The 14,303-nt window shown below is 34.3% G+C and overlaps 4 protein-coding genes across 4 annotated transcripts; 3 read left to right on the top strand and 1 right to left on the bottom strand.

Annotated features, from left to right (window-relative positions):
* Positions 1–1,094: 1,094 nt before the first annotated feature.
* On the top strand, positions 1,095–4,154 carry LOC127796873 (heparanase-like protein 2). The gene is made up of 9 exons (XM_052329277.1): positions 1,095–1,319; positions 1,539–1,575; positions 2,141–2,321; positions 2,421–2,575; positions 2,670–2,903; positions 3,075–3,264; positions 3,362–3,487; positions 3,640–3,739; positions 3,846–4,154. The coding sequence occupies exons 1-9, from the start codon at positions 1,095–1,097 to the stop codon at positions 4,152–4,154; spliced, it is 1,557 nt and encodes a 518-aa protein (XP_052185237.1).
* Positions 4,155–6,272: 2,118 nt separating this feature from the next.
* Positions 6,273–8,793, top strand: LOC127796874 (heparanase-like protein 2). The gene is made up of 9 exons (XM_052329278.1): positions 6,273–6,488; positions 6,621–6,657; positions 6,848–7,037; positions 7,132–7,286; positions 7,385–7,618; positions 7,727–7,916; positions 8,008–8,133; positions 8,259–8,355; positions 8,479–8,793. Exons 1-9 carry the CDS (start codon positions 6,273–6,275, stop codon positions 8,791–8,793), a joined length of 1,560 nt encoding a protein of 519 aa, XP_052185238.1.
* A 1,622-nt stretch (positions 8,794–10,415) lies between these two features.
* Positions 10,416–13,053, top strand: LOC127796875 (heparanase-like protein 2). Its single transcript, XM_052329279.1, has 9 exons — positions 10,416–10,640; positions 10,770–10,895; positions 11,057–11,271; positions 11,375–11,535; positions 11,638–11,913; positions 11,981–12,170; positions 12,262–12,387; positions 12,503–12,602; positions 12,649–13,053. The coding sequence occupies exons 1-9, from the start codon at positions 10,416–10,418 to the stop codon at positions 13,012–13,014; spliced, it is 1,785 nt and encodes a 594-aa protein (XP_052185239.1). The 3' UTR covers positions 13,015–13,053.
* Positions 13,054–13,193: 140 nt separating this feature from the next.
* Positions 13,194–14,303, bottom strand: LOC127796338 (uncharacterized). The gene is made up of 4 exons (XM_052328422.1): positions 13,970–14,303; positions 13,780–13,869; positions 13,599–13,695; positions 13,194–13,479 (listed from the first exon to the last, which is right to left on the bottom strand). Exons 1-4 carry the CDS (start codon positions 14,235–14,237, stop codon positions 13,341–13,343), a joined length of 594 nt encoding a protein of 197 aa, XP_052184382.1. The 5' UTR covers positions 14,238–14,303; the 3' UTR covers positions 13,194–13,340.

Raw genomic sequence — 14,303 nt, forward strand, 5'->3', positions numbered from 1 at the left:
AGACCCCACATTCACATCGTGCAGACGAAACCTTCGGAGGAACGACAGGATGCACTATAACCTTGCCTCCACAAGAGCGATTTACTTTCCAGCAATAATACTGTCTTTCAAGATACCACAAAAATTTGAACATTCGATACTCTTATTATTCTTCTCATATTTTACCACTGCACCATACCCGTAAAGGTAAGAATATGTTTCTTTCCCATCACCAACAATCAACCTATAGACATTCATACTCAAAAATTTTGGGTTGAAACTTTCTAACCCAGATTTGGTCTACTTTTTCCAACCTAACTTTGAGATATTATTCATTTCAACAAATGATTCAAACAGAATTATAATTATTTGGATTGTGTTTGTTATCAATAATTTAATTAAATTAGAATTATCCAATTTTAATTTTAATAATTTTAATTTTTGTCCCCTAAAAATCCGGTGAAAACAAGTTGAAATCATTTGCATAGTTTTCGCCCCTTTCTGTAAAAATTAAAGAATTTTATCCATTCCCCTTACATTTTCCTCACAAATTAAGGAAATTTATAAATACTTGATATATTATTTATTGCTAATATTAATTAATTATATAAAGTAATTTTGAATATCATCCAATCTACTATATATAATTAAAATAATGCTCTAAAATTCTCCATACAAACACATTTCACATAATATTTGATCTAAATTATTATTATAGGAACTAATTTAAAAAAATAAAATAAAATTATTACCTTTAATTACTTACGTATGATACTAATTATGTGATATGTCCGTAGAACAATAATTCTATGATAATTATATCTGATTCAAATATCAATCAAATTTTAAAGATTTATTTTTTTATTTTAATTATAAACACATAAACTAAGAATAAAAGCTAGCATATATATAAGCATATTATCCAAATAGGTCTGTTACTTATGATCCATCCGTTAAGATAATAATCTGATACTTGTCATATTTGGTTGACCAAGTCGAACAACTCAGAACAAATGCATGCTTGCTTATAAATAGGCCTGTTTGGCTCAAGAGAAAGTTCATACCTTCAATATCGATCCTTTTGTCTAGATTATCTGGGAAAATTCTGGGGCAGCATGGAATTAGTACATATTTGTAGTAGTGTTCTTCTTCTTCTTCTTTGCTTGCTTGTTAGTGAATCTGCTGCTGTAGCAGAAGAAGATGTGGCAGTAAAGATTGAAGGGGTGACATCTATTGCTAAAACAGATGATAATTTCGTTTGCGCTACTTTGGATTGGTGGCCTGCAAATAAGTGCGATTATAATCAATGCCCTTGGGGAAATGCTGGTGTTCTCAATTTGGTTTGTGTCTAATTAATTATGCATTATTATGTTTTATTATTATTCTCCATCCATCCATCCATCCATTTCCATCCATTCTAAGTATTCAATCTCACTGATTTTAACTTTTTGTATCTAAATTATAAAGGAAAGGCTAATTAATTAAAGAACTATTATATTAATTATAATTAAGTTGAGCTGCATGGATTAATTAATTAATTCTATGGCATTTGCATGCAGGATTTGAAGAACAAGATCCTGTCAAATGCAATCAAAGGTACGTAACTTTGGGTGTGTATTTCTTTTTATTTTAATTGATTATTATCTAATGAAATTAGAATCATTTAATTAATTAATTAGCTTTATCTAGACACCTTAATTATATATAAAAAGTAGTCTTGTTAGAATGAAGAAAAATTAATTAAGATAAACCAAAAAAAGAAATTAGTTTACTACACTAGTTGGATACCTGGATTCCACATAAATTTAAAATCAAACAAATTAAATTGGTTTCTTCTGTATCTTTTGAGAGCTTAGAAAAAGAAAAAAAAAAAAAAATTATCTATCCACCAAATAAATATTCTTAGTATCCAAACACATTCCCCACCTACGTACTAGAAGGTTTTACAAAGTTATAATATAGTTACGGTTGTTGTTGATGTTTGAACACATATTTAAATAAATTAAAGTGACCAAACCAAGCATGCACCCTAATTAGAATTCTTTAAATATGATTTTTTTGAATAATTTTATAATCACCACCAATTCACCACTAATTTCTAAGATGCGAAAGAAATGAAGCGGTTAGTTAGCTGCTTCTAATAGTCACTTTGAAATGGCAGCATTCAATCCCCTTCGAATCAGAATAGGAGGTTCACTGCAAGACCAGGTGGTCTACAAAGTGGGAAAGGTCGAGAAATGCCCATATTTCAAGAGGAGGGATGATCGTCTGTTCGGATTCAGCAACGGCTGCTTGCCAATGCACAGATGGGACGAACTTAACTACTTGTTCAATCAAACTGGGTACAACTCTATGTCTATGTCACCTTTTCCCATAGAATCAAGTTGAACGATTCCAAAATTTTCACTTTATATACATATCACAACATCTTCAATTCGCAGGGCCAAAATTACATTTGGTTTGAATGCTCTACGTGGGAGGAAGAAGTCCGATGTTGATGATGTTCTCTGGGTTGGCGATTGGGACCCACAAAATGCTCGAGATCTCATGGAGTATACCATCTCCAAGGGGTACCAGATCGACTCATATGAACTTGGTAACCAAATACAATTCATCAAACTTCTTTTTGCACGTGTGCATGGATGAACTTAGCTATGTAGTAAACTACCCATTTGTATTGTCTTGCCTAGGAAACGAGTTATGTGGAGGTGGAGTCTCAGCAAGAGTAGAGGCTGAGCAGTATGCCAAAGACACGATTGCACTCAAAGAACTTGTGAAGGAATTGTACCCTAATGTTACCACACGGCCAAAGGTCTTGGGGCCTGCAGGGTTCTATGATGAGCAATGGTTCAATACCTATATTCAAACAGCAGGACCAGGTGTCCTAGATGGGGTAACTCACCACATATACAACCTTGGGGCAGGTAAAAGTTGTTGCCCTCGGGGTTTTGTTTGTTTGGGGTTTACCTTGGCATCTAATTATTATAATTAATTTATCCTTCCGTCTTTAAATGCTACGGTTTGCAGCCCGATGGATTGGATTCTGCTTTTATAATTCCGATCAAACTTGTATGAACTTTGTCATGATCGTGCAGGTGTTGATCCCACCCTTATTGACAAGGTTCAAGACCCTTATTTCCTTGACCAAATTGCTCAAACACACAAAGATGTTTCAATTTCGGTCCAACAGTTTGGGCCTTGGTCTGGAGCTTGGGTTGGAGAAGCTGGGGGAGCTTATAACAGTGGTGGCAAAGATGTGTCTCATACTTTTGCTAATGGCTTCTGGTTAGAGTTTTAAGCTAACTTCATTAATATTTCACATAAGCTATAAGTTTAATTAGTATATATGATACTCGTACTGATTATGGATTGGAGCATGCAGGTACTTGGATCAACTTGGAATGACTTCAACCTTTAACCATAAGGTGTTTTGTAGACAAGCCTTAATTGGAGGAAACTATGCTTTGCTTAACACAACAACATTTATCCCTAATCCAGATTATTATGGGTGAGTACTTACATTGATATACTTTACTTCACTAAAACAAAATTCAAAAAAAGAAAATGAAATAGTGAATGTGGTATAAGTAGACTTTTCATTCATACCTTTTTTTCTTGAACTTATTTTTTTATTTTTTATTTTTTTGTGTTATTTTGCAGGTCCCTTCTGTGGCATCGGTTAATGGGAAATAAAGTTCTTCGTGCCATGCATGATAGTTCTCCTTACTTGCGCATTTACTCCCACTGTTCAAAAGATAAAGTAAGATCACAAGTGATAGTTTGGGTTTAATTCATTTACTCTCTTACATGAATTTTAATTCAAGTATCTAATATATATGTTTTTTGTTTCTTTTTTTGAAACTCAGTCGGGAATTACAGTTCTAATCATCAACATGTCCAACTCAACATCATTCAACGTCTCAATTGTTGATGACAAACACTTGAATGACAATGAGAGCAAGTTACAGAGAGAAGAGTATCATTTGACTCCAGAGGATGGAGACATTCAAAGCTCCGTATTATTGTTGAATGGCACTCCACTGAGGCTGAATGAATCATTGGATATTCCTGAATTGAATCCAGTCCTTGTAGATGCTTCTGCTGCTATCAGAGTTGCCTCTCGTTCAATTGTTTTTGCAACTTTGACAGGATTTAAGGCACCTGCTTGTGCATAATGTATTTGTCATTATTTTTAATAAAAATATAATTTGATTGGTTCAGTTAAAACCCAATAAGTTTATACTTTGTATTCAATTTCTATAGTCTTCAATATTGTCCAAGTTGATAAAAAAAAAAGGGGAAGAAATTGAAGCTGGCCATAAGGATGGATTTAGTGATGATAAAAGAAGGAATACGAGGGCCAATTAAAATCAAAGACCCAAAATATAAAGAATTAATTAATCAAGAAATATAAGAAAGATAAAAGACAGACATATATCTAAATCAAAATACAAATTACCCAGACAATCTCCATTGATAGTGAAAAAGATAAACAACTCAGAGAGATTTAATCTAAATGGAACTCTTGATAGATCCAATCAATTGCGCAAAGCATGCAATTATTCAAAATTTCGAATTCTTCAAAAAAGGCAAATCATCAATCATCTCATACAATATTAGCATTTATCTCTCAAAATTTGGGCTCCCTTCAAGTTTAAAGGATTGATTTGGCGTAGTAAGAAGATAGGCGAATAGAGAATAAAAGATAAGTTAATTCACATGATTTTATAATTTCTGATAAGTTTCGGTATTAAAATTTAAACCTGACTTTGCCTATCTGATTGAATAAAGTTCAACACGAACTCACACTACCAATTGCTTATAAATAAATCTGTTTGGTTTGGTTTACAAGAAATTCATATCTTCACCTTTGAGGTTGAAAAAGCAATTTGGAGGAATAAAATGAAATTAGTATATCTTTGCCTTGTTTTTAATTATTTGCGTGTTGCAGTGTGTTAATCTCAAAGGAATCATTTGCATAGTTTTTGAAATAATTTGAATTTAAAGAATTTTATCCATTCCCCTTACAACATTTTATTGCTAGAGATTAATTTAGAAAATATACGTAAAATAAAGAAATTAATTAATTTACTGATCACCTCAAATTGTGCACATATATTAGTACTAATTGGTCTCAAAATCAGGCAGGCAAAAGGAAAAAAAATTTCATGTGTTATCCCGAAATATACTTATTATCATTTCTAAATAAATATTTGGTAAAGAATTATAAAATTTTATTATAGTTATATTGGTTGTTAAGTTTAATTAATAATTTTGGACGAAAATTTAAATAGCTTCTTAAATTGAAATTGGAATTATTATTATTATTCAAATAAATAAATGAATTTAAATAATTTAGTTCAAAAATTAATTCTTTCCTTCTTTTTTGATAGAAAATTTAAATGATGAATAAAATTCTTTCTAAAGAGTTTCAAATAAGGACATAAGTAAATTCCTCCTGAATTTCTCTCACAGATTAAGGAAATTAAATTCTTGATATATTATTTATTTATTGCCAATGTTAATTAATTTTGAATATCATTCATTGCATACTTGATATATTATCCAATTTGAATTTAAATAATTTTAATTTGTGTCCCCTAAATCCCGCGAAAACAAAAGTTGGAATCATTTGTATAGTTTTAGACCTTTTTTTTTTTAATTTAAATTTTTTTATCAGATTCCCCTTACATTTCGCTCACAAATTAAGGAAATTTATAAATACTCGATATATTATTTATTGCTAATATTAATTAATTATATATAGTAATTTTGAATATCATCCAATCTACTATATATAATTAAAATAATGCTCTAAAATTCTCCATACAAACACATTTCACATAATTGATATAAATTATTATTATTATTATTATTATAAGAACTAATTTTTAAAAAAATAAAATAAAATTATTACCTTTAATTAGATATAAATGATACTAATTATGTGATATATATGTAGAACAATATATAGTTCTATGATAAATATCTTATTCAAATATCAATATTTGTTAGGCTGTGTTTAATTTGGAGAATCAAATTTTAAAATTTACACAACTTTACAAAAAAAGATAAACGAACAGAGGATAAAAGATATGTTAATTCACCCAACTTAATTTATAATTTCTGATAAATTTCAGTATTAAAATTTAAACCTAATTAACTTGCCTATCTGATTGGATTAAGTTCAACACGACGTTACCAAATGCGCTTATAAATAAATCTGTTTGGTTTACAAGAAAATTCAAATATCTTCACCTTTGAGCGATCGAGGGCTTCTCCTCTTCTAAAGAATGAAACTGCTAGTATATCTTTGCCTTGTTCTTGTTCTTAATTGTTTGCGTGTTGCAGAATCTGCAGACACTGAAAATGCAACAATTACGGTTCTAGGGGTGACGCATATTGCTGAAACAGAAGACAGCTTCGTTTGCGCAACTTTAGATTGGTGGCCTGAAAATAAATGCGATTATAATCAATGCCCATGGGGAAAAGCTGGCATTGGCAATTTGGTATATATATATATATATATATGTGTGTGTGTGTGTGTGTGCATCTTCATCTACTCTTTTTATTATATTAAAAAAAAAAAAAAAAAAACTAAGTTGACCATCCATCCTTGCTGTTTTTATGGGTACTCGCAGGATTTGGGAAACAAGATCTTGTCAAATGCTATTAAAGGTAAGTTGACGTTGCATGTATATTATTGCTTTATATTAATTAATTAGCTAGCTTCTTTATCTTCAATAAGAAAGAGCACAGTTTAATATGAGTAACTGTACGTTACAATTTGTTTTTGTACGTACAAACTAACATGAGAAAGATATGGAGTTATTGATTGCTTTGTTTATGAACACTTCTCAAATCGCAGCATTCAACCCTCTTAGAATCAGAATAGGAGGTTCGATTCAAGACCAGGTTGTGTACAAAGTGGGAAGATTTGAGAAGTGCCCTAAATGCCCCTATTTTAAGAAGAAAAAAGATGGTCTCTTCGGATTTGGCCCTGGTTGCCTGTCAATGCAAAAATGGGATGAGCTCAACAATTTGTTCCATAAAACTGGGTACCACCTTATTCGTTTTGTTTTAGTACTAATTAAGTTCAACACATGAAACATTTGCATTACATTATAACGAACTATTATTCTTGATTTGCAGAGCCAAAATCATATTTGGTTTGAACGCTCTGCGTGGGAGGAAGAAGTCCAGTGATGGCGGCAGCCTGTGGGTCGGTGATTGGGACCCACAAAATGCTCGAGATCTGATGGCGTATACTATTTCAAAGGGATATAAGATCGACTCATATGAACTTGGTAGATAAATATTAATCACAACTTGTACATTCTACAAGAATATATGAACTTGAATCTAATTATGTACCGAACTGTCATTTTTGTATCGTTTCATTTAGGAAACGAGTTGTGTGGAGGTGGAGTCGCAGCAAGAGTAGAGGCTGAGCAGTATGCCAAGGACACAATTGCACTCCGACAACTTGTGAATGAATTGTACCCGGACCCTAACACAAGGCCAAAAGTCCTAGGACCAGGAGGGTTCTATGATAAGAAGTGGTTCGATACTTATCTTCAAGCCTCAGGACCGGGCGTCCTCGATGCGGTAACTCACCATACATACAACCTTGGTGCAGGTATATATAGATATACGTCTATTCAAGACATTTAACTACTTCCAGCAGTTCAATATATAGGAGAAGTTTCATAAACAAATTTGTATGAGTTTTCTTATGATGATGCAGGTGTTGATCCCAAGCTTATTGATCGGGTTCAAGATCCATTTTATCTTAGTGAATGTGCTCAAACATATAAGGATGCTTCAAATTCGGTTAAAGAGTTTGGACCATGGGCAGATGCCTGGGTTGGTGAAGCTGGTGGCGCTTACAATAGTGGTGGCAAAGATGTATCTCATACGTTTGCTAATGGCTTCTGGTTAGAGTTCTATAATCTACTTCCCTTCCATGCACATAAGCTAATTACTCTATAATAGCTGTTCTAATCAGTCTTTTAATGGACCATGCAGGTATTTAGATCAACTAGGAATGACTTCAACCTTTAACCACAAGGTGTTCTGTAGACAAGCATTAATCGGTGGGAACTATGCTTTACTTAACACAACTTCCTTTATTCCAAACCCAGATTATTATGGGTGAGTAATCATACGATAATTCAATAAAAATGTAAAAGAGAAAATTTTTTATTGTAATTAGGTATTTGTTTACATGTCGTTCTTTAAAGTTTCTTTTCTTATTCTTCTTTTTGGCTATTTTCTAGTGCACTTCTGTGGCATCGGCTAATGGGAAAGAAAGTTCTTCGTGTCAAGAATGATGGTTCGCCATACTTGCGGGTTTATGCTCATTGTTCTAAACATGTAAGATCATTTATAATAATTTGTGTTAATTTCTCTCCTATTTAATATTATTTATTACTTAAATTTCTTTGATTATCCAACTTATGCATCAAATTTTTTTGTTTCTGTTTTTCCTGATCTTAGAAAGGGATTACTGTTCTAATCATCAACTTGTCCAAGTCAACAACATTCCATGTCTCGATTGTTGATGACATGAACATTTATCCCAAAAAAGTTGGCGAGAATTCACAAAGAGAAGAGTACCGTTTGACTCCCAAAGATGGAAACATTCAAAGTGATGTTGTGTTACTGAATGGCACTCCATTACAGCTTAGTGACAACATGGATGTACCCAAGATGAATCCAGTGCTCGTAGATCCCAAAACTCCAATCGAAGTTGGTTCGAGATCAATTATCTTTGCAACTTTAAATGGATTCAAGGCACCCACATGTGCATAAAAGGAGTAGTCCTACAATTTTTTTTTTTAGAATTTTTAGGGTAACTTATTTCTTGTTTATTATAAATTTCACTTCTTTGGGAAAGAGTTAGAAACAATAGTGTCACTAGATTCCATTAGTTAGTGATAAGTTTATTCTCATTGTTCAAGGAACAAATAATTTATATAGTCTTCAATGAAAGTTCTCAAAGTTTTTAAATTTTATCCCTGCTCCTGATCTCAATCTAGTTCTCAAGTTTGTATTGAAACGTCATGTTGATTCCACAAATATGTGCAAGAAAACAATAATGGCCCATTTAATTAAGATAAAAATGTATTCTATCAATTTACATTTTGTTTATGTGCTTGATTCGTAGAACAGAAGTATTCCATGACAAATTTTCAAGAACATATATAATCTCTCTAGAACAAGTTCAATATGCATTCTCCCTTGTTTTTAGATCAGTACTAAAATGCAACATCAGTTAAGCCCAAGATATCATTTTCACCCAATTTGATCAAAGATAACATGAATAAAACAGTACCTGTTAGTTTACAGCGTTCACGACGAATTGGATAGGATTTTGGCTTCTATTTGAGGCATTTCATAGAACGCTTTCTCTGCTAAATCCAAGTATCCTCAACAGTGCCCAACCTTAATTACACCAATTGGCAATTTGACACTGCCCAAGATTCTACGAATTCACATCCCAATACCCAAGACGAACGCTTGCAAAGATGGACTAATCTGGCTTAGAACAGTTAGGTCGCACATACCCAGAAACCCAAATTCCTCTATCCTTGACAGGCATTTCATCAAATATTAACTTTGCGGAACCTGAAATCCACGTTGTGCCAAGGGACTTTATGAAGCCCAAGCCTGGCTGCTTTCAAATCATCACAAAAATCGCAGAGTTCATACATGACAGGCAAACTACTACCCACAGATCCAGCAAAAAGAAAGCCAAGTTTCCGATAATGCCCATCAACATTCAACCAAGCCTCCAACTATTCAATTCTCTTTCCCCAGGTATGAACGAATGTGCTTGATCTGGTGTTTCCATAGCAATTAAAACTTAATCTGGGGAAGACTTTATTCTATAAGAAACAAAAACAAAAACAAAAACTTGACCTGTCCTTCTGAGTTAAGAGTATTAGAAATACTGAAGACAAACCATAGTTTCTATAAAAGAACCTTATTTTCTTTCTCTTCTTCTTCTTCTTCTTCTTCTTCTTTTGTTTTTTTTTTTAAAAAAAAATAAAGAAAGCCTCCAACAATTGCTGATTCGGACTGGATTGTTCAAAACAATTCACACATTTGATCTGATTCCAACTCTTCCAACAAGCACATCCTCATCATCAAACTTTTGGCGGCAATCGGAAACTCAAAACGTCAAGGATTTGTCTTTTATTTATTTATAAATTAGACTGCACACACACACACACACACGTGTATGTGTGTGTGTGTATATAATATCAAAGCTTGTCCTAGTGTGACTTGACTTTGTTTACTTATTGAGAGTTAGACACCAACTCAAACAACACAAATGAACAAAGTCGTATAAAACAATCTGTTTGCTCCACAAGAAATTTCATGTTTTCTCAAGTTTTCTCTCGCTGGTGGAGAAGTTTTGCGACAATAACATGAAGACAGTTTACTTCAGCATCATTGTTCTCGTTGTTGCATGCTTGCTGCTTGGTACTGAATCTGCAATGGCGGCAGATGTAACAGTGAAGATCCAATTCCAAGGGGTGACAACGATTGCTAAAACAGACGACAACTTTGTGTGCTTAACGTTGGATTGGTGGCCTGCAAATAAGTGCGATCATAATCAATGCCCCTGGGGAAAAGCTGGCATTCTCAACCTCGTATGTAATTAATTAATTAATGTGTATTTATCTTGTTATGTTCATAATAAAAGAAAAATTAAACAAAACTGTGTAATTGGTTATTAATGGTTGTTCTTGGGTTCTATGACAATTAATGGCTGGCTGCAGGATTTAGAGAACAGGATTTTATCCAACTCTATCAAAGGTGATCAGTTGATGTTTCGCATATTTGATTGCTTGTTCACCAAATCTTTCATGAATATACTGTTGATCAGTACATGTTTAATTAGAGAGGTAAACCTACGATTATTAATTAGGAAGGAGAATGAATATAGCCACTCACCTGGGCATTCTATGATCTTTCAAATATATATACATATACATAATATATTACTATCGTTTGGATGTACATTGAGTAAATCTCTAGGGTGCACATAAGAAATATATATTTATAGGTAACTGCTTCAAATAATCACCTTGAAATTGCAGCATTCAATCCTCTTCGAATCAGAATCGGGGGTTCACTGCAAGACCAAGTGGTCTACGAAGTGGGAAAGGTCAAGAAATGCCCATATTTCAAGAAGATAAAAGATGGTATGTTCGGGTTTAGCCATGGCTGCCTGCCAATGCAAAGATGGGATGGCCTCAACAATTTGTTCAATCAAACTGGGTACATATAATGTCTCTACCTCTTTTCTCGCAGCGCAACAGTAACCACTTCACTATTGAAAACTTAAAATAATTCTTACATTATGACCATCCTTAATTTGCAGAGCCAAAATCACATTTGGTTTGAATGCTCTTAGTGGGAGGAAGAAGTCTGCGAATGCTAATGATGACGTTCTGTGGGTCGGTGATTGGAACCCTAAAAATGCTCGAGATTTCATGGAGTATACCATCTCAAAGGGATACGAAACTGACTCATATGAACTTGGTAACCTAATATATAATTAATCAAACTTCTTGGCATTTGCATCAACTACTTGGATCTTGTGTATTGAACAGACATCTTGTATATATGGATCGCCTTATCCAGGAAATGAGTTATGTGGAACTGGGGTTTCAGCAAGAGTAGAGGCTGAGCAGTACGCAAAAGACACAATTGCACTCAGAGAGCTTGTGAACGAATTGTACCCTGACCCAGCCACACGGCCAAAGGTCCTAGGACCAGCAGGTTTCTATGATGAGCAATGGTTCAATACCTATCTTCAAACCACAGGACCAAATGTTCTTGATGGGGTAACTCACCATATCTACAACCTTGGTTCAGGTACATATACAAATATTTCCTTCAATACACAACCTACTTCCTGTACATAAATATCCATAGAAAAATTTTTCGTAATCAAATTTGTACCAATTTTCTCACGAGTATGCAGGCGTAGATCCCACCCTTATTTACAAGGTTCAAGATCCATTTTTTCTGGATCAAATTGCTCAAACGTATAAGGATATTTCGAAGTCGATTGAAGAATTTGGACCATGGGCAGGAGCCTGGGTTGGAGAAGCTGGGGGAGCTTATAATAATGGTGGCAAAGATGTGTCTCACACCTTTGCTAATGGCTTTTGGTTAGAGTTTTGGTCAAATTTCATTTCATGAAACATAAGCTTAATTACTCTACAGTACCTGTACTAATTATACTAAATATGGAGCATGTAGGTACTTGGATCAACTTGGAATGGCTTCAAACTTTAACCACAAGGTTTTCTGCAGACAAGCTTTAATTGGAGGGAATTATGCTCTGCTTAACACAACCACCTTTATCCCAAACCCAGACTATTATGGGTGAGTACTCATATTATAATTCACTAAAAAAATAAAAAAAACAAAAGAAAATGTGAATGGAAATTAGTCTTTTTGTTTATTTATTTATTTTTATTTTTTTTGGCTATTTTGACAGGGCACTTTTGTGGCATCGGTTGATGGGGAGCAATGTTCTTGGTGTCATGCATGATAGTTCGCCATACTTGCGTGTTTACTCTCATTGTTCAAAGAATAAAGTAAGACCATATATACTAATTTGCGTTTAATTTTTCTACAATTTAACTCATGCATCAAATATTTTGTGTCTGTTTCTTTCCATCTCAGAAGGGGATTACTCTTCTAATCATCAACATGTCCATCTCAACAACATTTCATGTATCAGTTGTTGATGACATGAACTTCTATCCCCAAGGAGCTGCCACCGATGAGAACAAGTCATATAGAGAAGAGTATCATTTGACTCCTAAAGAAGGAAACATTCAAAGCGATGTCGTGTTATTGAATGGCACTCCATTGCAGCTGACTGACTCTATGGATATCCCTGAGATGAATCCAGTACTTGTAGATGCCTCAACTCCTATCGACATTGATTCCCGTTCAATCATCTTTGTAACTTTGACAGGATTCGAGGCACCTGCTTGTGCATAAAAAAGTTTTTTTTTTTTTTTAAAGTTTTCTTTCGTATATCAAGTTGTTAGTTCATTATCCATTTTTGATATCTAGGAAGAAGTTAGGGGCAATAGAATTATCATTTGTTTTCTATGTATCTTTTTTTTTTTTCCCTTCCTCCTTGTTCTTGTGAGAATTGGTATTCAAAATGCAAAGGATTAATAACGTTTCCTCCTAAGAAATTAATGTTTTTTATTGTTGATAATTAGTAGTACATTAGTTTTATTAAAAATTAAAACACAAAGAATATAATAAGCTTACAAAAGATTTAACCATGAATGGAGTGGATAGTGCAGATATTTCGCTCATTCAATGCCAGCCTTCTGCTTCAACATGGCAATGAAGTTGTCCCTCTCATCGGGCGTCATTCCCTCTGTTGAACAGTCCCCGACGCCCCACTCTGCCCCGCGAAGGCAGTACTTGTCAAGAATTTCCTGCTTGTTCCTGCAAAATTTCCATCACAGTAATTGCTCAAAAGAAAAGTAAAAACGCAAAATTCATAGCCAGGAAGGGTTAGAAATTGGAGTAATATGCAAAAAGAGAAGCTCAGAGAAGAGAGCTACTTCTCTTTGTTGAGCTTGGACTTCTCAAGTAGCTTCTTGAGCAGGGGAGACTCTTTGAATCTTGAATCAGCTTCAGCATACTTCTTCTGATTCTCTTCTGCAGAAGAAGCAAGAGTTGGACATCAACTTCATAGCAGCATTTTCATAAGAATGGATTAATGTCAAAGATAAGACCCCAAACCGTTGAAGCGATTGAGAAACTCGATGGAAGGTAACTGAGGGCCAGGGACTGATTCAATTCCAGGGAACCCCGAAAGAAACCCCGCTTTAGCTGCCATTAAACCAAAAACCCAGATCCTCAAATCATCAGTTAGACTCTTCATAGATGCCCAGAAAGAAAGATGGAAAAGAGTAGGACGGAAAGGGGTTACCCGGATTGGAGGAGAGAAGAATGGCAATGGAAGCGGCAAAGGGGACGACAGACTTGCGGAGAAGAACAATCGGTGGTTTATCAGACGCCGTTGAGAAGAGAACCGGAGAGACAGGCTGCTGCTTTGGTTTCTTGGTGAAGCCAATTTGGTGGAATTTCTGGGGAAGATGATGGGTCGGTTGGTCTGGTGGATTAACTGTGACTCTGCTTGCTGGGATTTGGAAGGAAGGGTCCAGTTGAGATGAGAATGAAGATGAAGAAGAAATCATGGTTTGGATTTGGAGATCTCTCTCTCTCTCTCTCTCTCTCTCTCTCTCACGCACCCACAAAAGATT

This window comes from Diospyros lotus, chromosome 3 (genome assembly GCF_014633365.1).
Source record: "Diospyros lotus cultivar Yz01 chromosome 3, ASM1463336v1, whole genome shotgun sequence".
Taxonomy (NCBI): Eukaryota; Viridiplantae; Streptophyta; class Magnoliopsida; order Ericales; family Ebenaceae; genus Diospyros; species Diospyros lotus.